Raw genomic sequence first — 26,545 nt, forward strand, 5'->3', positions numbered from 1 at the left:
AAAAAAAGGTTTTATTGATTTTTAGAGAGAGAAAGGGGGAGGCATAGAGAGACAGAAACATCGACAAGAGAGAAACATCATGGATCGGCTGCCTCCTGACTTTCCTACTGGGATCACACTGGCAACCTGGCCTGTGCCCTGACCGGGAATTGAACCATGACCTCCTGGTTTCTAGGTCGACACTGAGCCACTGAGCCACGCCGGCCGGGCCCTCAACACTTCCTGAAGACCCGCTGACCCTGGGCTGAGCGGAGGGTGTCTCAGGGGACCAGAAGGTGGGCACGGGCCTGAGCGTGCCGCCTGCAGGACAGCGGGCTGAGCAGAGTGCTGCCCCGGCGCCCGGGGAACAGGCACGCACGAGGCACGATGGCTGCCGGGACGCTGGCCGGCGGAGGGCGCAGAGGGCGGGGGGCAGGAAGCAGCCAGGAGGAAGGCCAGCTGGGGACACCAGCAGCAGGAACGAAGCCTGGCCAGACAAGGGGTCTGCGAGCTACCCAGGAAGTGGCACCTCACCTCCGGATGGACTAGGCGAGTGCAGACTCCAGGGAAGGCTCGTGGGCCCGTCCTGGCAACGGAGCAGCGGCAGCTGGAAGGGCCCTGTGGCCGGACGGGAGCCACGCGGGGAGGCTTGGGGTCGGGTGAGCGAGCCGGAGATGGCGCCCGGCGGAGACCACGGAGTGAGGAGGGGGGAGGGGGGAGGGGAGGCCAGGAGACGGAGAAAGCTGGGCAGCAGCCGGAATGTGGATGAGTCAAGGGAAGCAAGTTTCTACGAAGCTGTGTCCTGAGGCCCCGCAGCGAGGCCCCCAAGTACTGTCAAGAGGTTGGTGGAGCCCTAACCGGTTTGGCTCAGTGGATGAAGCGTAGGCCTGCAGACTGGAGGGTCCCGGGTTCGATTCCGGTCAAGGGCATGTACCTTGGTTGTGGGCACATCCCCAGTACGAGGTGTGCAGGAGGCAGCTGATCGATGTTCCTCTCTCATCGATGTTTCTAACTCTCTCTCCCTCTCCCTTCCTCTCTGTAAAAACCAATAAAATGTATACATATAAAAAAAAGAGGTTGGTGGAGGGGCCAAATGCTGGAGGAAGGAAGGGCCTGCCCTGTGGGGAGGTCAGTGCACGTGGTGACCTCACTGTGTCGCCAGAGTCTAGACTGGACAGGGCACCACCCGCCCACGAGGGGCTGTGGGCCCCTGCGTCGGTCTTTTAGAGCCACTCGCTATGCAGTGAGCGATAGCGCCTCGACCCTGCCTCACCTGCTCTTCAAGGAAACGCGTGTCTGAAAAGCTCCCGGTCTCCCGTGAGTGCGCGCTGCGTGGTTTGCACGGCCATCTGACAAGGGAAGCAGCGCAAGCTCAGCCCCAGCAGGCGCGCGCAGGCCTCTCCGGGGTCGATGTCAGATGGCCAGGGCGGCGTGCCGTGGACAAGGGCAGGTGCCGCGGGACAGGGAAATGTGCTGTGGACAAGGGCAGGTGCCGCGGGACAGGGAAATGTGCCGTGGACAAGGGCAGGTGCCGCGGGACAGGGAAATGTGCCGTGGACAAGGGCAGGTGCTTCGGGACAGGGAAATGTGCCGTGGACAAGATCAGGTGCCGCGGGACAGGGAAATGTGCCGTGGACAAGGGCAGGTGCCGCGGGACAGGGAAATGTGCCGTGGACAAGGGCAGGTGCCGCGGGACAGGGAAATGTGCCGTGGACAAGGGCAGGTGCCGCGGGACAGGGAAATGTGCCGTGGACAAGGGCAGGTGCCGTGGGACAGGGAAATGTGCCGTGGACAAGGGCAGGTGCCACGGGACAGGGAAATGTGCCGTGGACAAGGGCAGGTGCCGTGGGATAGGGCATGTGCCATGGACAAGGGCAGGTACGGCGGACAAGGGCGGAACCCACAGCACCTGACACTAACACAGAATCACCGTAGACATGAGAGCAAATGATAAAGAGAAACTAAACAGTGAGAGTGGCTGTGTCGGCACAGTAAGCGAACCTTTGTCACACACTGCATGTCTATTGTGTGCCCTGCACGTGCTAGACATGAAGGAAGGAAGGCGACGAACAGCGTCCACGAGGGGCTCAGAGCAGGACGGCGGCCCTGGAGCCAGCAAGCAGCCGGTGTGGCCTGAGGACCGTGGGCCCAGTAAGGCCGACAGAGGGTGGGCCCTGCGTGACCCGCCTGTGGGAGCCCGAGGAGCCCAGAGGCAGGAAACAGAAGGGGGGCCGAGGCCGGGGGCCGAGGCTGTTGAACGGGGCAGGGTCTCAGCTCGGGAAGAGGCAGAGCCTGGAAAAGACGGGGCGATGCCCACCACAATGTGAGCGCACTTGGTGCCACTGGGCAGTGCCCTTTCCTCCAGGGGCCTGCGGCTCGGAGGTGAACGCCATGACACAGGTCAGGTCACGTGTGTGTTACCACAGCGAGAAGAACAGACGGAGGAGACATTAGAGTGGGCTAAGGCACTGTCTTACGTAGGAGGGGGAGGCTGTTAGACGATTAACTCCGATGTCTGTGTAAGTGTAATCTATGTAGTCCTGTAATTATTAAAAACTTAAGAGGAGCCACCAAAAGGATAGAATGGGATATGTTCTTCTTCCAAAACGTGTCCAATCCTACAGTCAAGAAAACACTACCAATAAGCCCTCCCAACAGGTAAAGAATAATCTCATAAAGTAAAATTCTTGCATTTGAAAAGGATTCTAAGTGGTTTAAATTATTAGAGAAGAAATCTATGTTGAAATAATTGACAACGGAAGCCCCACAAGTCAAGTTTTATAAGCTGTGCCCACAACGTAGAAGAAAATGCGTTAAGTCTGCACGCATCTGAGCGCAAAGCAGATCACAAAGGACTGAGGAGCGCGCGTTCAATGTGAGAAGCCAAAGTGACTGACAAAACAGGAAACCAGCCACCAAGGTAGGCGGGACTTCAAGGGAAAGTGGAAATGACCGGGAAAACCAGAAGCTGTGCCCGGCACCCGGAAGCTGGCTCTGCCAACGCCGCCCAGGCTGAGCCAGGGACCGGGGCAGCGGAGAGCGGGAGCAGGGGCAGACCCCAGAGGAGACGCTTCTCCACCTGGACAGCTCACACCTCTCCACCGAAGGGAGCTGCCAGCAGAGCCTTGGGCTATTGCGTTGGGCCTCCGCAATGTTTTAAAAGGGAGCTGCCCTGGAAAAGCCTTGGCCATTTGGCCGGCAACGCAGGCTTCGGGCTTCTCCTGACCTCTCGGCGGCTCCGGGGACCGCTGGGCCACAGGCACTGCCCCTCGTGGAGAAGGGGCTCCTCCGGCCCTCTCCCGGGGACCGCTGGGCCACAGGCACTGCCCCTCGTGGAGAAGGGGCTCCTCCTGACCTCTACGCGGCTCCGGGGACCGCTGGGCCACAGGCACTGCCCCCTCGTGGAGAAGGGGCTCCTCCGGCCCTCTCCCGGGGACCGCTGGGCCACAGGCACTGCCCCCTCGTGGAGGAAGGGCTCCTCCTGCCCTCTCCCGGGGACCGCTGGGCCACAGGCACTGCCCCTCGTGGAGAAGGGGCTCCTCCGGCCCTCTCCCGGGACCGCTGGGCCACAGGCACTGCCCCTCGTGGAGGAAGTGCCTCTAAAGCGTGACGGTGAGCGGCAGCCCAAGAGGACCGGCCTTCGTCCGCAGCCTCTACGGCCCCGAGCACGAGCGTGGGCCGCCCGTGCTGAGACGGTGGGTAACTTCCTAGGCAAGCAGCAACCTGTAAAGCTCCTCATGAAGCAGAGAACCCACACAGGCCAACACGTGTAACGTGCACGGAAGAGGCAGTGGAAGATCTGTCGTCCTGCAAACCGATCAGGCCCAAAGGGTTTTGTTTTTGGAGGGGGTTCTAGCGAATCCTTGATGGAACAGAATGCATTCCTGAAAAATCTAAAAACATGGAAAATTTCTCAATTCGTTCTCTGAGACTAGCATAACCTTCATACAAAATGGATGAGAACCTAAAGACAGAAACGCCACACACAGCAGCTCAGCTGTAGTGTATGTGCTGCTGACGTGAGCACCACAGCGCCTCAGAGTAAGACAGAAACCCCACTGAAACACCGGCGAGTTACATCTGTGAGGGACGAGAACGAACATCTCACTCCCTGGCCGGGCAGCTCAGTTGGTGGAGCCCCATTCCGTGCACCAACGGCTGCGGGTTCTAGTGCTGGTCAGGCACATACCCAGGTGTGGGTTTGATCCCAGGTCGAGGTGCGTATGGGAGGCACCAATAGACGTTTCTCTCTTACACTGATGTTTCTTGCTCTCTCCTTCTCCTTCCTCTCTCTCTAAAATAAAAAAAAAAGGTAACATGTCATAAATTAGTAGGGTTTAATCCCATGAATGCAAGGATGTCTCAAAATTAGGAAACCTAATCTCTTAATTCTTTTGGAAATATACAAAAGGATAAAAAATAGCCCTAGCTGGTTTGGCTCAGTGGATAGAGCGTCCGCCTGTAGACTGAAGGGTCCCAGGTTTGATTCCAGTCAAGGGCACATGCCTGGGTTGCGGGTTCGATCCCCAGCAGGGGGTGTGAAGGAGGCAGCCGATCAGTGATTCTCTCTCATCACTGATGTTCCAATCTCACTCTCCCTCTCCCTTCCTCTCTATGAAATCAATAAAAATATATTTTTAAAAAGGGATAAGAAATATACAATCAAACTTAATATCTATTTCGGTTTTTAAACAAAAATAACCTTAGTAAGTCGGATAAAAAAGGGAGTTTCTTTAACTTGATAAAAAGTGTCAACGATACGTGTGACAAGCATGAGACAATGTGACAAGTCCAAACTCCTTGGAAGCCGGAACAAAGCAACCAGAGTTCAAGTGCTGGGGAGAAGGAAAACCACTATCACGTGCAGGAGACCCCTGATCCAGAAGCTCACAGCAATCCGCCAGAAACCAGGGAGAGCTGAGGGCTCGACGAGGGCTGGACAGCGACCGCCTTGCCCACACATACCAGCACCCGCTGTTTGGAAAATTCACTCTGCCCTTCACTCTGCCGCTCGTCACCAAGAACCTAGGTGCAAGCTCCGTAAGAAGGGTATAAACCCCAAAGCCATACACAGGCTACCAAACACCACCTCAGAGGGCTCTGCAGCACCTTCTTGGATGGATGGGAGGCTTCAAGTTGGAGCCAAGTCCCAGCTACACCGTACCCGCTTGCAGGTTTTAGGAAATACACGTTTCTTTTACCAGCAGCTGAGAGGCGGGCAGGCCGAGGTGCCACCTGGAAGTCTGTCCCTGTCACCTCGGAGGCCCTGGCTGCCCTGCTGCCCGCCTTCAGGCCCCTCTCCCCCAGGAGCCCTGTCCCTCTGTCCTTCTGCCCCCGGAGCCACCTGCCCAAGTCTGCGTTCCCTTTTCCGCCAGTGAGGGACGGAAAGAGACGGGCTATGAAGGTCACACCTGCCTGGGTCCCCTGGCTCTGAACAGCAGAGTTCAGTAAACAGTGAAATGACAAGACTCAGCGGCTCCCCAAGGCAGCGGCCGGTGAAGGGACAGGGGGCGTGGACAGGCGAAGGGTGACCTGGACCCCTGCTGCCGAATCCTGCAGGCTGGGCTGGGCGAGGGCCACCCCGCAGGCACCCCCCCACACCACGCACACGCACCTGTTCGTCAACGTAGGCGTCGATCCGCTTCTGGCACTCGAGCCACTCGGCAGCGACCCTGCGCAGCTCCTCCTCGGAGCGCTGGTAGCGCTGCAGCAACGTGCTGTACGCGTCCTCGCTGCAGGTGTCGTGCGTCGTGGTCCCCAGCCTGTGGAGAGAAGGCTTTCAACAAAGAAAAGAGTCCAAAGGTCTGGGCCAGCACCAGGGGCTGCTCCTGTGTGTCACCTGCCCCACCGTGACCAGCGGGACCCCACCCAACGCCACACAGGCTGCGGAGGGATCACCAAGGACTCGTGCGGCCCCCAGAACAGAGCCTGGCGGGGGAGAAGCGCTGAGAAGGAGCAGCTTCCGAGGAAGAAGTCAGTGGGAGTGTCACTGCCCTAAGATGACCAAGGCCCAGCCAGCAGGGCCGTTTACAAACGTGGGGCTGTGAACAACGTATTTCATGAGAAACATACCATTTTTTGACCTGGTTTTCAAATTAGGTAAAATAGAAAATCCAATTCAAACAAAGAAATAGAATTATCTGTTCATTCACTCTGGGTTATGTCTTGTTAAGAAACGTGGTAAGACGGCCAATGAGGAAATGAACAGGGAGCAGAAGGCCCGGGTGAACACTGAGGAAGTCAAGTCCGCGTCTGAGAAAGGAGGAGACCTGTGGCGGGTGGGGGTGGGAGTGGGGACACGGGACCTACAGCTTCTCACTGGAAACCATTCACTGGGCTCCACGCTCTGGAGCTGGCCCGCGTCACCCTGCATTTCCCCGCAGCCTGTGGCTTCCCCGCGAGAATGCCCTGCAGGAGAAGGGGCGCTCACACCCAGGGGCACGTGCAGGTGCAGACCAAATACCTGATTTGCGACACCAATGCTGGCAAGTTGCTCTGGAGAAGAGGCTCCGAAAACACCAGATTTTCAAACAGGTGTTTATTATGCAGCTCCCAGGTCACCTGGAACTTTTTCAAGTGCTCGTTCTCCTGGTTCAAAGAATACACAGAAGACGTCCTGAGCTGCCGAAGCCTGAAAACGCCCTGGGACTGCCCCCTCCTTCCCCCGCCCCAGTCCCCGCAGGCCCAGAACCTCTGCTCACGAGGAGCTGTTGGCTCTTGTGCGTCACGTACTCGGATGGAGGACTCTGCCCGCGCCACACGGCCCAGGGGCCTCCCACCTGTCCTCGCACACAGAAACAGGGTGGCGAGGCGAGATCCACAGGGAGGAAGGGCAGAGAAAGAAGAGAAACGACTGCATATACTTGATGGTCATTCCTTATGATTACAAATTCAAAATGTAGCAAAAACCCTACTTTTCACATTTAAATGCATGCACATTTCCTTGCCTATCTTGAGAAAGCTGCCCTCTGACAGAGGCGGACTGTTCCACGAGACACATGTGCTGGCCACCCTGGCGAGACATCACGTAAGTGGCCAGCAAGTGGCGACAGGACCTTCCCTACTTGCAGCCTTGCTGTAACTGACAGGCCTTGGTGTAACTGACAGGCCCTGCTGTAACTGACAGGCCTTGCTGTAACTGACAGGCCTCGCTGTAACTGACAGGCCTCGCTGTAACTGACAGGTCTCGCTGTAACTGACAGGCCTCGGTGTAACTGACAGGCCTCGGTGTAACTGACAGGCCTCGGTGTAACTGACAGGCCTTACTGTAACTGACAGGCCCTGGTGTAACTGACAGGCCTTGCTGTAACTGACAGGTCTTGCTGTAACTGACAGGTCTCGCTGTAACTGACAGGCCTTGCTGTAACTGACAGGCCTTGCTGTAACTGCACGTGTGAATCCATGCTCCTGTGTGCAAGCTCCACGCACGGCCTGTGCTCGAGTCACCTATGGCCCTGGGGAGGCCCCTGACCGAGCGACTGCCGCTCGGGAACCTGCCTGCCTTCCACGCGTCTCTGCGCGCCTCCTCGGGGCGACACGCAGTGGTCTGTGCCCATCTCCAGCTCAGCCAAGGGAGCTGCGACGGTCTGCGCTGAGGTGGCAGCAACGACCCGAAGGCCCCATGGCCTGTCCCAGGTGAGTGCCTGGCACAGGGCGGGGACACGGGAGGCAGAGCTGCCCACGTCGCACACCAGCCTGCGGGCGGGACCACGGAGGTCCACCGGGAACCTGACGTCTCGGCGCCCACCCTCCGTGGTGGTGTCCCTGGCCTGTGCTGGCTCCACCGAACGCTCCGCCCACACCCTCCGGCTCACACCCAGCCTCTCCGGGAGCCAGCGCTCAGCATAGGGCAGTGGGGCGTGCCAACCGCCAGCACCTGGGAGTGGGCACTCAGCCTCTGGAACGAGAAACTGTCACGCAATGTGCTTGTAACAACCACATGGCCCAGGCAGCAGCGTGGAAAGGACACGTGCCATGGACTTCAGCAGAGACCACCGTGCGCGGGCACTGGGCCAGGCACCGGGACACACAGGCTAACGCGGAGCCCCCAGGGCACGGGAGAAGGCGGGGATCTGATTGACAACAGAACAGCAGGAGCGAAGGCAGCTGCAGACCGGGCCCAGGCCAGCTCAGAGGCGCAGGACGTCCCAGGAGAGGCCGGGTCTTGTCTGCCCCGCCCCCTACACCTTCAGCACAGGCAGCGCCCCGCCGGCAGCCTGCGAGCGCGGGCACCAGGCACAACCCTGGGGCGCAGCTGAGGCTCTGGGGGCCGAGTTATTCGAGGTGACTGGCCAAAACTCGTTCTCGAAGAGGCTGGGTATTTCCTATGAAATCCGCAACCACCCTTCCAGTGAGGCGTGTGCCAGACTGAGGTCCCGAACTCCCTCACCGCCTGGACCCAGCAGGGGCGCCGCAGGTGCTGGCGGCACGTGTTTCCGAGGCCAGCACTGCTCACACCAGCGACCCTGCGCGGGGCCAGAAGCGCCCGCAGCCGGGTCACAGCGCTCCAGGGCGAGCCCGTGTGAGGGTGGCAGAGCCAGCCCAGAGGCAGGAAGAACAAGCCGGTGGCTCTGGGCTTTCTGGCCCCCGTCTCACCCCCCACATCCAAGGCCCACTGTGGGGTGTGGGGGCGGAGGGTGTGTGCTCAGTCCCAGGGCAGACCTGGGGACGGCAGGTATTCCGCATTCGCATGCCCCGAGTGGGCGCTTCGGTTGCATGGCTGTGACGGCCGGCCAGGCAGGCCCCAGAGGACTGCAGGCTAAGTCAGGTCTGGCTCCACCTGGATTTCAATGCGGGATAAAGCGGGAAATCCGACCCTCTCCCTGCTTGGCCCCCAGGGCGTGTGAATCTTCCCGGAAGGCCACGCCTGGGGAAACACCTTCTTCCACCTTCCACGGGCCTGCAGACTCAGGACAACGGGCTGTTGTTTCTGGAGAAGCTGATGGAGGGCAGAGTTAGCCGATGGGTCACACCGCAGTGACCTTGCTGCCTCAAGGAAAACAAACACCTGACCCCAACCTGAGCTTCCAAGGACCTCGGAGCTTAGGGCAATCTGCCGGCCACTGTGCGCGAGGCTTCTCCGGCTGAAGGCCTTTCCGAGGAGGAGCGGTCATTTCCACGAAGAATCGTGTTGCTGAAGACTCACCCAGGGAGCCAGTGCTTCCAGTGACCGCCGTGTGCCGTGGGGAACCACGCGTGAGCAGATCCGACCCAAGTGTGAGCCACGCAGTGGGTTCCACTGCCAGTGTGTCTGCTGTGCGGCGTGGTTTCGGGGTCTAGCTTCAGTGCTGAGTGCACTCGGGCCCTGGTGAACTTTACGAAAAGCAGCCCCCCAGCTGAAAGGCCACCAGCCCCTCCCTCCTTCCCAGATACACATCTGTGAGGCCTTCCTCAGGGGCTCCAGCCAGGACAACCTAGGACAGCAAGCCGTGCGCCGAGCAGGTGAGAACCCGGGGCCAGACACTAGAAATGCGCAAAAAGGTAAATAAATACGTGCTCCCCGGGCTGGTGTGGCTCAGTTGGTTGGGTCAACCCTTGCACCAACAGGTCGCTGGTTCAATTCCCAGTAGGGGTGCATGCCTGGGTTTCAAGCTTGATCCATGGTAGGGGGTGTGCAGGAGGCAGCCAATTGATAGTTCTCTCCCTCCCTCTCTCCCTCCCTCTCTCAAATTAATAGAAACATATTTAAAACAAGTAAATGCTTTGTTCTGAAAAAATTAATTTTTTATTTAAAATATGCTATTTGTGCCCTGGCCAGTTGTTAAGTGGTTAGAGCATCTGCCTAAGGGTCGTGGGTTCAATTTCTGGTCAAGAGAACGTACGTGGGTTGCAGGTTCTCCAGCCCCGGGAGGGGTGCGTGAGGGAGGCAACCAATAGACGTGTCTCTCACATCAATGTTCCTTCTTCCTTCCCTTCCCCTCCCCTCCCTTCCACTTCCTCTAGAAACCGAAGGAAAAACCCCCTCGGGTGAGGATGTCAGTGAATACTGATGAAAAGTCCACGTAAACAAAAGCTCTTGGGGTCCTCAGCTTGTAGGCTTAAAGGACTGCAAGTCCCACGCTACGGAGAACGGCTCCGAGGCCTGGCTCAGCGTTTATCTTAACTGAGTTCTGCAGACTCTCCAGACCATGGGGATCACAGGATGGGCCGGAAGCACTCTCTGATCAGTTTGTGAACCTTCTTGGATCCTCAGCTGAACACCCCAACCATAAAGAGATTTTTGAGCCAATTGGGAAATTTTGATACGGACTGGGTTAATCCCTAAAAAGAAACCACTGTCAGCTTTGTGGGCATGACAATGGCCTATGGGTACGCAAGGTCATGGCCAGCCCTCCAGAGTGACCTACGGCTGCTTTCCTGGCAGCCCGGAATCACACAGGGCAGCCCCCCAAGCTCGAGTTTCCCACGTGACGCCAGCAGCACCTGTCAGACCACGCACCTCTGTGGCAGCAGCTGTTACAATCTCCGGGAGACGAGGCTGTGCCTCCTGCCCCCTCACCGACCCACCCGGTCAGAGGGTGAATGTCCCTGCTGTCTCTCCAGTACGCGGAGCCTCTGCGTCACCTCACACGGAGGTGCCGTCATTGGTGGTCCCAGCATCACGTGCAGACCCCGCCCTGGGAGGGACACAGGCCGCAGCCCCGGTGGACGTGGGCTTTTGAGCACATGAACTTCTCAGCCCCGAGGCTCCTTGCCTTCCTTGCCATCTTGTTCATTCTGTTCCCAGCCCTTCACTGTTTCCTGGGGAGAGAAGCGCTCAGCCAGCCTCGCCGCGGGGCCACCGGAAACCACAGTGAGCATCTCTAGGTGTGAACAAGGTGGAGTGAATCGCTGCCAAAGAGCTGTATTTTGCGCTTCAAATTCATGAGTTTTTTTTCCAACCACGAGAAAACATTTCTGTGTAAATTGCTAGGAATCTGCTCCAATAAATGTGGTTCAAACTAACTTCTGTTAGCATCACAAACAGCACCCATCTGGCAGGCCGCGGGCAGGCAGCACAGCAGGGCACCAGGCAGGTGCAGGCGGAGACGCGCTGAGCCATGGCTCGTGTCCTCGGAGCCACGGGAAGGCCCCAGGGTGTTGTCACAGAGCGGGTGGCGCAGGATCTGGACCTCTGAACAGCAGGGAGCGGCCCAGGAGGCAGAAGTGGAGGCAGGGCTGCAGGCGCGGCCCCGAGGCAGCATAGGGGCCTCAGTCCCAGCACTCGGCTTCTCAGACGCAGTCCTGACCCAGGAACCGCTGCCCCACCACTCACCAGCTGCTTTTCTAAAACGAGTGCTTTCCTTGAGGTCTTAGGGAGCCATGAGAGGAATGCCAATGTTACTGCATCAACGCTCAAGGAAGTCCCTTGAGCCCCCCAGAGAGTACTTGCAAAATTGTGTGTTTGTAAACTTTTTTGGTGAAAAAGTCTATCCCCTTTAGAATCACAGAAAGCCCACTAGGCTTAAAATCTTAGGGGCCACTTCCTGTATTTGTTCCAAAGTCAGTTTCATCACTAAGAAAGCGCCCAATACCAGCCTAGTAAGCACCGTTTAATAAAATTCAGGAGGTAATAAAAAACCCAGCCCGCCGGCGCCGCTCGTGGTTGAGCGCCGACCTATGAACCAGGAGGTCACAGATGGATTCCCTGTGTGGGGCGTGCAGGAGGCAGCCGATCGATGATGCTCTCCCATTACTGATGCGTCTCTCTCCCTTCCTCTCTGAAGCCAATAAAGATGTATTTGAACACACACCAAGGCCCCAGGGTGTTGTTGGTGAACAGGTGCTTCTCTGACAGGCGACGAGAGGCTGTCTCTCTGGGGAGCAGGTCAGCTTCCAACCAGCGGGACTGTCTCCAAATGACCCCAGCTCATCCAGTTCACAGGAACTCCATTTCCACGGCACGCCCCGCCCCCTTTTACTCCTGGTGGTGGCCAAGACCCAGGGGTGGGGACGGCACCTGACTGGACAGTGCCCATCCTTCCTCAGGCTTGGACTGTGCAGTGAAAGGACTGGAAGGCCCGGGGCCGTGAGCAGTTCCCCCCTCCCCCCGCATACACTCCATCCAACACGGGCCTCTGTGTACGGTAACGACGTGACCAGCTGACATGCAGCCACTTTTCTCTCTTGTCCCTGTTGCCCGCACACTGGTCCTCCTGCATCCTGCCCCGCCTGCCTCACTCCCGAGGCCTCCCGCTCTCCAGCGTTCATGACACGTCACTGCCTGTCCATCCTCTCGACTTTTATCAGCAGCGGGTAGGGAGGGGGAGGCAGAGGAGAGAAGGCCGGCTCCTCCTGCCCCGACCGTCACAGAGAGGGGCTCTGGACTGCGCACGGCACCACCAGGTCTCAGCCTCCCCCATCACCCAGCTCAGTCCCAACGAAGCCCAGGAAGGCACGCGCTCTTACCAGCGTGCCAAGGAAGGTGCTGATGGTGCGTGCCGCCTGGCAGAGGGCGCCATACTCCTCGAGCAGCAGGGAGATGAACTGGTGGGCCTGCGGCGGGCCCTGCAGGCCAGACGGCGCCCGCACTCGCGCTGCAGCTGACAGTTGCCGCAGGAGGCGGACCTTCATCTCTAGCACGTACTCTCGGGCTTGCTGCTCCAGCCGCTGGTACAGCTGGTAGGGGTCTCTCTCGCAGAGCCTGCACAGAGAAGGACAGTCACCACTCACCCGGGCCCCCGCATCTCCCCTCGAGGGACCTAGTATACCCATGAGCATCTTTCCTGAAGCTCTTCCCCGGGAGCCCACCTGACACGCCACCACCTATCACACCCGGGAGAGAGACATTCGCCCAACGCAACAGAGGGAGACAGGCAGGAAGTGTCTGGAACTTTCCCACGCTATCCATACAGCCAGAAAAAAATACATTTATTGAGACCTTACTCTGTGTCAGCACTAACTCATCACCACCTGGTGGGCTGACTCGCACCTGCACTAACTCATTTACCCACCTGGTGGGCTGACTCGCACCTGCACTAACTCATTTACCCACCTGGTGGGCTCTCACCTGCACTAACTCAGTCACCACCTGGTGGGCTGACTAGCCCTGCACTAACTCATTTACCCACCTGGTGGGCTGACTAGCCCTGCACTAACTCAGTCACCACCTGGTGGGCTGACTCCCACCTGCACTAACTCATTTACCCACCTGCACTAACTCAGTCACCCACCTGGTGGGCTGACTCTCACCTGCACTAACTTAGTCACCCACCTGGTGGGCTGACTCTCACCTGCACTAACTCAGTCACCACCTGGTGGGCTGACTTGCCCTGCACTAACTCAGTCACCTACCCACTTAGGCTCTCTCATTACTGAACACGGAAGCCCGCACAGACTGGGGAGGGTGCTGAAGCCTGCGGAGCCAGCAGGTGGCAGAGTGGACACAGCAGTGCCGAGGTGGCTGCTGGAGACGGGCCTGCTCCACCCCTGGACCACGGAAGTGAAAACAGGCGGCTGAAGACCAGTGATTACGCTGGTGTGTTCACAGGTGAACAGAATGACCCTAATGAGGGATCCAGGGTCAGGGGACAGCCACGGACTGCTTCTCCTTCCTGCTGGGAATGCAGCACACAACCCCCACAGGCTGGCATTATTTTTATCATCAGGGGAAACGTACAGACAGAATATCTCGTTTTAAATTATCCACCAGAAAACCAATAAAAGGGCATAAAATAAAATTTGTAAGCTGAAGAGCAAGAAAAAATGAATGCGTCCGCCGGCCCGGCCACAGGAAGTTAACACCGCCAGGCACTGCTTTCCTGACTTCTCTGCAGTATCGGCGTCACTTTCCATCGTGTGCCTCTGAGGAGCCGCAGAGGGAAGGAGCCCCAGGCCAGGCCAGCAGCAACCCCACATCCAGCAATCCCACATCCAGCTACCCCACGCCCAGCTACCCCACGCCCAGCTACCCCACGTCCAGCAACCCCACATCAAGCTACCCCACGTCCAGCTACCCCACGTCCAGCTACCCCACGTCCAGCTACCCCACGTCCAGCTACCCCACATCCAGCTACCCCGGGCAGTGGCGCAGCCGCTGTGTTAGACACATGGAGCCTCAGCTCCTGGACTTTAAACAGTGAGTCCTTTCAACGGCTGGGCACCACGTTCGGTCAAAAGAGAAAAATGTGAGTTATCGCCTATTCCACTTTATTTTTTAAAATATGTTTTTATTGATTTTTTTAGAGAAAGAAGAAGGGAGAAGGAGAGACAAACATCGATGTGAGAAACACCGATCAGTTGCCTCCCACACTCGCCCCAACAGGGGATCAACCGGGCGACCTAGGAACGTGTCCTGACCGGGAACCGAACCAGCGACCTTTTAGTGCACAGGACAGTGTTCAACCAACTGAGCCACACTGGCCAAGGCACCTATTCCGCTTTATCCCACTTTAAAAGACCACACCACCTAGGCTGTAAAAGACAAAGGCCAGGTAAGACCCCGCAGGGAACGTGACACCTTATACAAAATGCGGCTGGAACCCAGTAAAACCACTGTGGAGTCGTACACGCCGCAGAGATGCTGATTTTTCAGCGAAACAATCTAGCACAGCGGCCCTCTGGCATGCCTGCTCCAGCATAATGTCCTCTGAGGCAGAACGGTTTTCATCTGAAGAAAACCCACACAAGGTTCAAGTGACACAGGGACAATGCAACGTACAAGCAGCCTGGACCCTCCTCTCGGTCACACATTTACTGGGCTCGGGGCAATGAGCCACACGCTTCCTGACTTCCTGTCCGCCGCTGCATCTTAGGGATGTAATGAAATGACCGCCGTACTCTTGCAAACAGATCTTCTTGAAGTTGTACGACCGAGAGGAAGGAGGGTGCTGGAGATGCCGTCACCAGCATACTGGCAACGCACGGCACCGGGTGCTGGAGGCCATTCCACGGTGCCCACGCACACACGTGCACGCATGTAATGTGGTTGGTGGGCAGCAACGTAATAAAAGAAAGGTGAGGGGATAGATAACGGTGAGGTGAGGAGGCCCTGAGACTTTAGATAGGGAACCTCTTTGAGAAGCTGCCTGGAGACTAACGTGAATGATGGAAGGGAGAGAGAAAAGACAGAAACCCTGAAAGGGGAAGAACGTTCCAGACAGAGAGAAGAGCAAATGCAAGGCCCAGGGCAGGAGTGAAGGGTGTGGGGCAGGAGAGGAGGCAGAGGTGGGAGCAGAGCCCGATCCCACAGGGTGCCGAGGGCCGCAGAGAGGAGAGGGTCACCTCGGCCAGCGGGACCAGCCCTGGAAGTGGGCCTCACAGACACCCCTCCTGCCTCATCGGCATGTCAACAAAAAGCGCTCTTGGACACAAAGACTAAGAACAACACAGACAGTGTCTACGACCACACGGGACGTGGCCTTCTCCATTCCCGACCGTGCGTCTCCGTTAGAGTAACGCACCTCCCAACCCTCAGCCATCCACAGGTCCCTGTGCCTTCTCTGCCACACTGCCTCCTCCGCACTCCCTGCTGACTATTTCCTTCCAAGTGTCTTCTATTTCACTTTAGCCTCTTCGTAAGCTGTGCAGTCGTGGTTCTCCTGGGCGGGTTACCTAGATTTTCCTAACACTCACTGGGAAATCTAACTGCAAAAAAGGTACCTGCCCCACCTGGAACCAGCCCAGGAACAGCAGAGGTTCACAGGTCAAACCCGGAACACCTGGCGGAATCCACCACCCAGTTAGCACAGCCCAGGGCCAATCAGTACTCCCGTGTCCGGGATAAACGAAGGCACAGCAAACAGGAGTCTATAAAACCCCAAAGGTGCCGCATTCAAAACATGAGAAAAAGAAACCAGTATGAGAACCAATCCATGAAATGTATAGCTCAAGTTTATCATTTTTATTTGGAACATTTCCAAAAAGAGAAAAAAGATGCTAAGACTCTAAGGAAAAATAAAAATTACGTCCACCTCAAATTCTGCACTGTTATGAGCATGCGGGGTCTGCTGAAGAGCAGACGCCACGTTGTGAGCTACCACCGCCTGAGACACCCATGGGCAGGCCCGGCCACAGCGCTGTCCACACACGCGCAGCGCATGTCCCCGGCCGCCGTGCTGCACGGAGCCGCGTGCCCTCCCTCACCCTGCAGGTGGGACAGCTGGCCATATCCTCCTCGGGCTGAGCAAGCGCTCAGCAGCATCCCAGCACAGGGGTACTTAGCGTCAACCTCAGCAGGGGAAGCGGCAGGGGTGACTCCACTCCTGCGATGTGGGCAGTAAGGGTGTCAGCACACCAGAGCTTGGAACTTGACCCAGAGGGCTCCCTCCCGCCCGCTGTCTGCGGAGCCCCGCCGTGCACAGCCCCCGGCAGCGGCGAGGAAGGACATGACACAGGGGACACGTGTACCTATCCACGAGCTCCTTCACCCCCTCCTTATCGGGCACCAGGGACTGGTCTTGGTCGTCTGCCAGCGGGGTCCCCGCCTGGCGGTAAATGCAGCGGACCATGTAGCGCACTTCAGACCAGTAGTTCTGCAGCTGCTGCGGCTCCCGGTCCGTCTCTGCCGAGATCTCTCTGTGAGGCAGCACAAGGCAGGGGGTCAGGGTCAGTGAGCACCATCCTCGCCATCCCCGACGCCATCGCGGCCCTCCGGTCCACACCCACTTCCTTCCCCACTCCATCCGGCTCTGCTGTCGCTGCAGCTGGCTGGCACAGCCCCTGGGGTGCCCTCGGCCAGCCAGTCCCCGAGACCTCGTCTCTGGGAGACATCAGCCCCTCCCAGGACAGGGATGGGGAATGTGACCAGCCCCGCCCCCAGGCCCATCAGGCAGCTCTCACCCCACCACGGCCCTGGCCCCAGGCCACTCCACCAACCCTGGTTCCGATGATGACCGAGTCCTGGCTCCTGTCCCTCCTGAGGACTCGCTCCCTCGGTCAATCCTCAGGGCGGGGAGGAGGGAGGAGCTTCACTCCCCGGCCACTGGCTCCCTCTCAGGAGGGTGTGGCTTTAGGAAGAAGCCGGCCCTGGCCCAGCCCAGCACCCACTCGGCGGCCCCCCTCTCCTGCACGCCCACCGTACCTGCGCTCGCTGCAGGCCTCACAAGCACAAGACGTGTCGGAGGGCAGCGGCTGGGCGCCCAGAGCCAGCCTCCCGCCGCCTGCCTCCGCCGGGGACCCGCCCAGAGGGCCGTGGAGAAGGAAGTCCTGGCCCTGCTTGAAAGAGAGAAGAGCACAGACTCATGTTTAAATGCTCATGCAAATTTCAGACAAATGCCTTTTAGAACACACACAAACCGGGACACTGAAGCTTCCTAACGACGTGACACAGGACTTTCCTCTCTGGCACCGAGGGCAGAGGCACGGGACAGACTGCTAGGGGAGCTGTCACGTGGGGAAAGCACATGGCCCTCCTCCTGGCCCCCCTCAAGCCTGCCTGTCCCCGAGGGGCTGGCGTCACTCCGGAGCCGGGTGCCGGTCACCCCGGTGAAGTGGCTCTCCTGTCCTGCCCACCTGGCTCCAGTGCTCAGAGCCACACGCGGGTCTCTCCCCTGCTGCCGGCGAGGTTAACCAGGGCCACCTCCTGCCTGGGCTCCTGTGGCGACGGCTCTGCGGCTCTTCCCGGCTGATCCCCTCTCCAAGCCACAGCCGGAGTGACTCCAAATGGGAGCCAGCATGGAGCTCCCCGCGGGGGACCTTCCACACTTGGAAACCAACTACCTTCCTGACCACGGTCTTCCAGGTTCCAACACAGACTCTGCTCTAGCTTCCCTGCACTCACAGCCTGTGCCTGCAGCGCTGATCCAACCAGTCTGAAGACAGTTCTCTCTACCTGTCAGGCCTCAGCGAAAAGATCAGCACCGGGTCAGGGAGCAGGCTGAGCCGGCCATCAACCACCTCTTCATCCCACCCCTCCTGGCCCTGCTCGGTGAGGGGGGCCTGCAAACGGCTGCCTGGCCAGTGGCACCATGTCCAGCCTTGTCAGCAGAGGGCGCTGGAGGGGCACTGAGGGCGCAGGCCTCCCCCGGTTCCCTGCCTTTTACAGCTTGCTCCGGCCTCCCAGCTCCCAAGGGTGTGAGGGGGCCCAGCAAGCCCATCGGCCGGGCCTGCAGCTCCTCAGCAGCCACTCTGCTGCCCAGGACCCTAACCGCCTTCTCCCCTCCCCGTGCTCAAGTGGCTGCTCCCTGGATCCACCATGACCCTTCCAAGTTCCTCTTGCAGGTCTGGGCACGAATTCTCTATGCAAACGTGTCCCTGTTCAAACGAGAGGTGCGGTGACCTCAGTCTCCTTTCCTGACTTGCTCTCGCTGTGTACCCGCCAACAGTGCTGCCCGGCACACGGACCAACGCGGAACAGCAACCAAGAACCAGGACAGTAACAGCTCCCGCTGACAAGGAATGAGGGTGAGTAAGGCCGTGCAAACAGGCACAAGAGGACCAGGAAGTCCTTAAACGTGCACTCAGCTGAGACAGATTTTAACTGCAGTTCCTGTATTTGGTCCAAGTTCAATGCAGTTTAAAAGAATACTTTTAACACCTGGGCTCAGTGGTCAGCAAACTCATTAGTCAACAGAGCCAAATAGCAACAGGACAACGATTGAAATTTCTTTGGAGAGCCAAATTTTTTAAACTTAAACTTCTTCTAACGCCACTTCTTCAAATTGGACTCGCCCAGGCCGTGGTATTTTATGGAAGAGCCACACTCAAGGGGCCAAAGAGCCGCATGTGGCTCGCGAGCCGCAGTTTGCCAACCACGGCCCTAGCTGGTTTGGCTCAGGGATAGAGCATCAGCCTGAGGACCAAAGGGTCTCGGGTTCGATTCCAGCCAAGGGCACATGCCTGGGTTGACGGCTCGATCCCCAGTAGGGGGCGTGCAGGAGGCCGGTCAATGATTCTCTCTCATCATTGATGTTTCTATCTCTCTCTCCCTTCCTCTCTGAAATCAATAAAGAAATATATTTCTTAAAAAAAGAATACAACAAAACCTACCACTCAACCATGTAAAATGCACAAGGTCCAGCATCCAATAACAAACCCAAGAAGCAGGAAAATATGACACCTAACCGGGAGGGAAACTAATCAACAGAAACAGACCCCAAATAACTGATGTGATGCTACGAACAGACAAGGATCTGAAAGTGGAGATTAGAGATAAACTCCATGTGTTCGAGAAAGTAGAGGGAAGCATAAACGCAAGGAGAGAAAGTGAAGGTGTAAACACAAGCAAATAGAACTTCTAGAGATGAAAAATGTCCCAAGAGATCAGATGACCACTCTGGGTCATTCATCTCAGTCCAGGGAACGGAGCTCCTGGTTGCTGAAGCAGCTGCCCAGTCAATCAACAAATTTCTCCTGAGCATCTCCCATGAGTGAGACCCTGCTCGAGGTGCTGGGACGTGGCCACGAACAAGACACATCCTGGCCTCTTGGAGCTGACGTGCTGGTGGGTGAAAGTGTATTAGTTTCCTGCTGCTGCTGTAACAAATTACCACCAAGTTAGTAGCTTAAATAGAATAACACAAGTGTATTGTCTTACAAAGAAAAACCTTAAAAGAAAAAATAAACAAGATAGACTTTAAGAGATTAAACATAGTAGAGTATCAATAAACCTGAAGACAAGTAATAGAAATAATCCAAAATGAAGCACAGCAAGAATCAAGACTAAAGAAATGAGCAAAGCATTGGTAAGAAAATTAAGACGTCTACCTCACAGGCCAGGGTGTCCCACATAAAAAGGGGACATATGAACTCGACAAACACCAGGAAGGGTGCAGCCGATGTGGACAGCACCATCAGCCAGTTTGATGTGACTAACATTCACGGTGCCATCTTTCCAAAGAGAGAACACAAAGTCTTCAATGAAACATCAACCAAGATGAGCCATAAACAAATGTCAACCATTTTTAATAATTAAATCACATGAATTAGTTCATGGATTATAACAGAGTTGAGCTAATAATAACAAAAAGAGCGTCAAAAGGTACAAACTTCTAGTTATGAAATGAATGAGTCCTGGGGATGTAATGCACAGCATGGAGACTAAAGTTAACAGTACTGTGCTGTGTGTTTAAAAGTTGCTAAGAGAACAGATCTGTAAAGTTCTCATCACAAGAAAAAGTAATTGTTCACTGTGTGGTGATGGATGCCAAGTAGACTTAGGGTCATGATCACTCTGCAATGTATACAAGTATCAAGTTATTACACTGTACACCCGAAACTAACATAATGTTGTATATTAATTGTACTTTAAGAGAAAAGAAGATATCTGGCACGGACATGCTCCCAGGAACGAGCCGGAATTAAACTGAAATACGGAAAGGCTTCCTGAACAATCAACGGAAAGCTCACGGGAGAGAGCCCTGATACCCAAGGACCGAAGGTGGAGACCGCAGAGAGACTGGTAGGAGGGGCGGAGGCGCGAAAGGGCTGGCTGGGCGCCCACAGACGGCAACTGAAGTTCCGGAGAGCTATCTCAGCTGTGGGGGTGCCACTGAGAACTCTGGGATCTAATCCCCAAGCTGGGCTCCCCAGCAGAGAGCACCAAACTGAAGAGGGTACCCACATAACATCTAGCTGTGAAAAGCAGTGGGGTGCTGTCTGCCAGGGAGTGGCAGTTGAAAGTTGGGGCACCCTCTTAAAGGGCCAACACACAAAAATTCCCTGTGGAGCCACCCACCTGGTGCTCAGGCAGAGGGACATAGAAGTAGACTGGAGCTGTGAGAGCAGAACCCAGGACTGGGGACTCGGGGGACAGAGCTCAGAAGGCAGACACCCCAAGTTTCCTGGGCTGAGTCATTCCCTCGCACAGTGGAGGACATCTTTCCCACATAGACATCTGCCTAGCCTGGGGGAAGACAGTGGACACACCCTATTGGAAAACACCTTGCCCTGAGGCCACTTAAGAGGTTAAAAGTAACAATTAGCCTCCAGGCAGAAGCAACTGCCCCACCCTGTTGAAAAAACTCTCGCCACACCTGAGGACGATTGCCTGGGGGGTAATTCAAGTTGGAATCCTATCAGTCTGTAGGCAGAGGCAGTCTCCGGAGCCTTTGAGTCTATGCCTGATCCAATTAGTCAGAAACAGCCTTTAACACTGTCCTGCACTAGAGACTGAGGGGTGTAGAGGATCCACCTAATATATAGTCACAAACCCAAACAGAAAGCCAAAATGAGGAGACAAAGAAACAACCCCCAAATGAAAGAACTAGAGAATTCTCCAGAAGGAGACAGAAATGAAGCAGGGATAAGAAATTTATCTGAATCAGAGTTCAGAGTAATGATGGTAAAAATGCTCAACAGCATGAAAAAAGATATAGTAACTATGAAAAAAGAACAGTCTGAGATAAAGAATGACATAACACAAAGAACACATTGGAAGGAATATACAGCAGATTAGAGGAAGCTGAGGATCGAATCAGTGAATTAGAAGACAGTTGAAAATATTACTCAGTCAGAGAACCAAAAAGAAAAAACAATTAAAAAACAGGACAATTAAAAAACAATTGAAAAACAGCTTAAGGGAGCTGTGGGACAATGTGAAACGTAACAATATTAGAATAGCAGATGTGCCAGAAGACACAGAAAGGGAGAAAGGCAAAGAGAAGGTGTTTGAAGAAATAATGGCAGAAAACTTCCCTAACCTGGTAAAGAAAAAAGTCACACAAGTTCAGGAGGCACAGAGAACCCCAAACAAGAAGAACCCAAACAGACTCATGCCCAGACACATCATAATTAAAATGCCAAAAATTAAAGACAAAGAGAGAATCTTAAAGGCAGCAAGAGAAAAGCAAACTGTTACCTACAAAGGAGCTCCCATAAGGCTGACACCTGATTCCTCATCAGAAACTCTACAGGCCAGAAGGGAATGGCATGAAGTACTCAGGTAATGGAAAGCAAGGATCTGAGACCAAGATTACTATATCCAGCAAGACTATCATTCAAATAGACAGTTAAATAAAGAGCTTCCCAGACAAAAAAAGGCTAAAGAAGTACATCACTACCAAGCCAGCATTACAAGAAATGCTAAAGGGAATGCTGTAATGAGAAGAAACAGAGAGAGAAACCTAGCTATACACAATTAAAATGACAATAAATAAGTACCTATCAATAATAACCCTAAATGTAAGTGGATTAAATGCTCCAATCAAAAGGCACAGGGTAGCTGAATGGATACAAAAACATGACCCAACTATACACTGTCTTCAAGAGGCCCACCTCAGAACAAAAGACACACACAGGATGAGAGTGAGGGGATGAAAACAAAAATCTCCATGCAAATGGAAAAGAAAAACAAGCTGGAGTAGCAATACTCATATCTGACAAAACAGACTTTAAAATGAAGGCCATCAAAAGAGACAACAAAGGTCACTACATAGTATTAAAGGGATCAATCCAACAAGAAGATATAATCCTGGTAAACCTAAATGCACCAAACATAGGAGCACCTAAATATGTAAAAAAAACTTCTAGAGGACTTTAACAGAGAGATCGACAACAATACAGTCATAGTAGGGACTTTAACACCCCTCTGACTTCACTGGGTAGATCTTCCAGACAAAAACTTAACAAGGAAACAGAGACTTTAAAGGACAACACTGCATCAGATGGATTTAATTGACATTTATAGAACATTTCACCCCAACGCAGCAGAATATACATTCTTCTCAAATGCATATGGATCATTCACAAAGATACACCACATGTTAGGACACCAAACAAGTCTCTACAAGTTCAAGAAGACTGAAATCATATCAAGCCTCTTCTCAGATCACAGTGGAATGAAATTAGAAATCAACTTCGGTAAAAACACCCCAAATCATTCAAACACAAGGAGGCTAAATAGCATGTTATTAAACAATGAATGGGTTATCAATGAGATCAAGAAAGAAATCAAAAACTTCCTGGAAACAAATGAAAATGAACACATAACAACCCCAAATCTTTGGGACAGAGCAGAAGCAGTCCTGAGAGGGAAGTTCATAGCACTACAGGCATACCTCAAAAAAAAAAAAAAGAAAAGAAAAAAAAAAGAAAAATTAATAATAAACTATTTAACCCTACAACTTAAAGAACTAGAAAGAGAACAACAAGAAAAGCCCAGAGTAAGTAGAAGGAAGGAAATAATAAAGATGAGAGCCTTAGGGGCAAGAAAGGAATACTGGGGACTGGCTAAGGTTATGGGAAATATTGATCATGCTCTGTTAACCATGATTGCCTTGTGTTGCTTAAAGAAAGGACATTCTGACCTGGCTGGGAGTTGTACACCCTTGGGACCTGTGAGTCAACCTTGGACCTGGGAGTCAACCTTGGAATGAGGTCCATTCTCATGGAAAGATTAACACCCTTGTTGCCCAAACAATGGAGTCCCACTCTAGCCTTCTACTTCCTCATGCCTAAAATCCCTACTTCCCCATGCCTATAATCCAATTTCCCTGTGTAATCTTTGTCCTACCCTATATAAGCAGGCAGAGCAGATTTTTGTGGATGATCTGCTGCTCTCCCATACTGCTGGCAGTATTGGAATAAACAGTCCTTTTCTAAGCGCATATGGTTTGTCACTTCCCGCTGACCTGATTTCTGCCATAACAAGAGCAGAAATAAATCAGAGACAAAAAAACAAAAACAAAAAAATCAGTGGAATCAAGAGCTGGTTCTTTGAAAGGATAAACAAAATTGATAAACCATTAGCTAGACTCATCAAGAAACAGAGAGATTACCATTTGCAACAACATGGATGGAACTGGAGAGCATTATGCTAAGTGAAATAAGCCAGTCGGAGAAAGATAAATATCACATGATCTCACTCATATGTGGGATATAATGATCAACATAATTTGAGGAACAAGAATAGATCCAGAGACAAATGGCAGGGCAGGGGTGGGGGCGTTCAAGAGCAACCAAAGGACTTGTACGCATGCACATTAGCATAACCAATGGACAAAGACACTGGGGCGGTGGGGGCTTGCCCGGGGTGGGAATGGCTGGGGGCGGGGGGGTCAATTGGGGAAAAAGGAGACATGTAAAACTTTAGACAATAAAAAAAAAAAGAAAGAAAGAGAGAGGACCTAAGTAAATAAAATCAGAAACTAAAGTGGAAAAGTAACCAATGACACCATAGAAATACAAAGGACTGTAAGAAAATACTATGAACAGCTATATGCCAACAAGCTGGACAATGCTGATGAAATAGACAAATTCCTAAAAAAATACAATCTCCCAAAACTACACCAGGAAGAATCAGAAAACCTGAACAGGCCACTAACCACTGATGAAACAGAAGCAGGAATAAAAAACTCCACCAAACGAAAGCCCAGGTCCGGGCGGCTTCACAGGGCAGTTTGACCAAACATTCAAAGAAGAGCTAACACCGGTCCTCCTCAGACTATTTCAGAAAATCCAAGAGGAAGGAACACTTCCAAACTCTTTCATGAGGCCAGCATTATTCCAAAACCAGATAAAGACACTACAAAGAAAGAGAATTACAGGCCAATATCCCTGATGAACATAGATGCTAAAATCCTCAACAAATATTAGCAAATTGCATCCAGCAATATATTAAGAAGATCATACACCATGATCAAGTGGGATTTATTCCAGGGATGCAAGACTGGTGCAATATTCACAAATCAATAAATGTGATACAGCACATCAACAAACTGAGAGACAAAAACCACATGATCATATCAATAGGCGCAGAAAAAACATTTGACAAAATCCAACACCCATTTTTGATAAAAATTCTCAGCAAAGTGTGAATAAGAGGGAGCATATCTCAACATGATAAAGGCCATATATGACAAACCTACAGCCAACATCATACTCAATGGGCAAAAACTAAAACCATTTCCCCTAAGAACAGGAACAAGACAGGGATGCCCACCCTCACCACTCCTGTTCAACATAGCACTGGAAGTGCTAATCATAGCGATCAGATAGGAAGAAGAAATAAAAGGCATGCAAACTGGAAAAGAAGTAAAATTGTCATTATTCACAGATGACATGATATTGTACATAGAAAACCCCAAAGACTTCACAAAAAACTACTCGACTTAATAAATGAATTCAGCAATGTAGCAGGATACAAAATTAACAACCAGAAATCTATGGCTTTGTTATACACCAATAATAAACTCACAGAAAGAGAAACTAAAAAAACAATCCCATTTACTATTGCAACAAAAAAATTAAGATACCTAGGAATAAACTTAACTAAGGAGGTAAACGACCTGTACTCGGAAGGAGGTAAACTTAACTAAGGAGGTAAATGACCTGTACTCAGAAAACTACAGGACATTGAAAAAAAGAGATAGAGGAAGACATAAACAAATGGAAGAACATACCGTGGTCATGGATTGGTAGAATCAACATCATTAAAATGTCCATACGACCCAAAGCAATCTATAGATTCAATGCACTCCCCATTAAGATAACAACAGAATATTTCACAGACCTAGAACAAACGCTCCAAAAATTCATCTGGAATAAAAAAAGACCCCGAATAGCCACAGCAATCCTGAGAAAGAAGAACAAAGTTGGAGGGATCACAATGCCAGATATCAAGCTATATTATAAAGCCACGGTTCTCAAAACTGCCTGGTACTGCCACAAGAACAGACATATAGACCAATGGAACAGAACAGAGAACCCAGAAATTGACCCAAGCCATTATGCTCAATTAATATTTGACAAAGGAGGCAAGAGCATACAATGGAGTCAAGACAGTCTCTTCAATAAGTGGTGTTGGGAAAATTAAACAGATACATGCAAAGAATGAAACTGGACCACCAACTTACACCATACACAAAAATAAACTCAAAATGGATAAAGGACTTTAATGTAAGACAGGAAATCATAAAATTCTTAGAAGAATCCATAGGCAGCAAAATATCAGACATATGTCATAGCAATATCTTTACCGATACAGCTCCTAGGGCAAGGGAAACTAAGGAAAAAATAAACAAACAGGACTACATCAAAATAAAAAGCTTCTGCACAGCAAAAGAAACCATCAACAAAACAACAAGAAAGCCCACTGCATGGGAGAACATATTTGCCAATGTTATCTCCGATAAGGGTTTAATCTCCAACATTTACCAGGAACTCATACAACTTAACAAAAGAAAGATAGATAATCCAATAAAAAATGGGCAAAGGACCTAAATAGACACATTTGAAAGAGGACATACAAAAGGCCAAGAGACATTTGAAAACATGCTCAAAGTCACTAATCATCCGAGAAATGTAAATCAAAACAACAATGAGGTACCACCTCACACCTGTCCGAATGGCTATCATCAACAAATCAACAAATGATGAGTGCTGGAGAGGATGCGGAGAAAAAGGAACCCTCGTGCACTGCTGGTGGGAAGGCAGACTGGTGCAGCCACTGTGGAGAACAGTATGGAGTTTCCTCAAAAAACTGAAAATGGAGCTCCCATTTGACCCAGTGATCCCACTTCTAGGAACATATCCCAAGAAACCAGAAACACCCATCAGAAAGGATATATGCACCCCTATGTCCATAGCAGCACAATTCACCATAGCTAAGATCTGGACACAGCCCAAGTGCCCATCAGCAGATGAGTGGATTAGAAAACTGTGGTACCTCTACACAATGGAATACTAGTAGATGTACCAGTTAATAACGTGG

General features: G+C 53.1%; 1 protein-coding gene across 5 annotated transcripts in view; it reads right to left on the reverse strand.

The window, feature by feature from the left end:
- The window catches only part of FAM193A (family with sequence similarity 193 member A), a 106,213-nt gene that overhangs the window by 29,606 nt on the left and 50,062 nt on the right, over positions 1 to 26,545 (reverse strand). For 3 of the 5 annotated variants that reach the window (XM_080685431.1, XM_080685429.1, XM_080685432.1), the window contains exons 3-7: positions 16,979 to 17,112; positions 16,306 to 16,473; positions 12,367 to 12,601; positions 6,443 to 6,567; positions 5,594 to 5,741 (exon numbers count right to left, since the gene is read on the reverse strand). In XM_080685431.1, coding sequence (XP_080541557.1) covers positions 5,594 to 5,741; positions 6,443 to 6,567; positions 12,367 to 12,601; positions 16,306 to 16,473; positions 16,979 to 17,112 — 810 coding nt within the window. The remainder of the gene's footprint in view (positions 1 to 5,593; positions 5,742 to 6,442; positions 6,568 to 12,366; positions 12,602 to 16,305; positions 16,474 to 16,978; positions 17,113 to 26,545) is intronic. The other 2 variants (XM_080685430.1, XM_080685433.1) reach the window with 2 other exon arrangements.

Source organism: Plecotus auritus, assembly GCF_963455305.1.
Source record: "Plecotus auritus genome assembly, chromosome: 1".
Taxonomy (NCBI): domain Eukaryota; kingdom Metazoa; phylum Chordata; class Mammalia; order Chiroptera; family Vespertilionidae; genus Plecotus; species Plecotus auritus.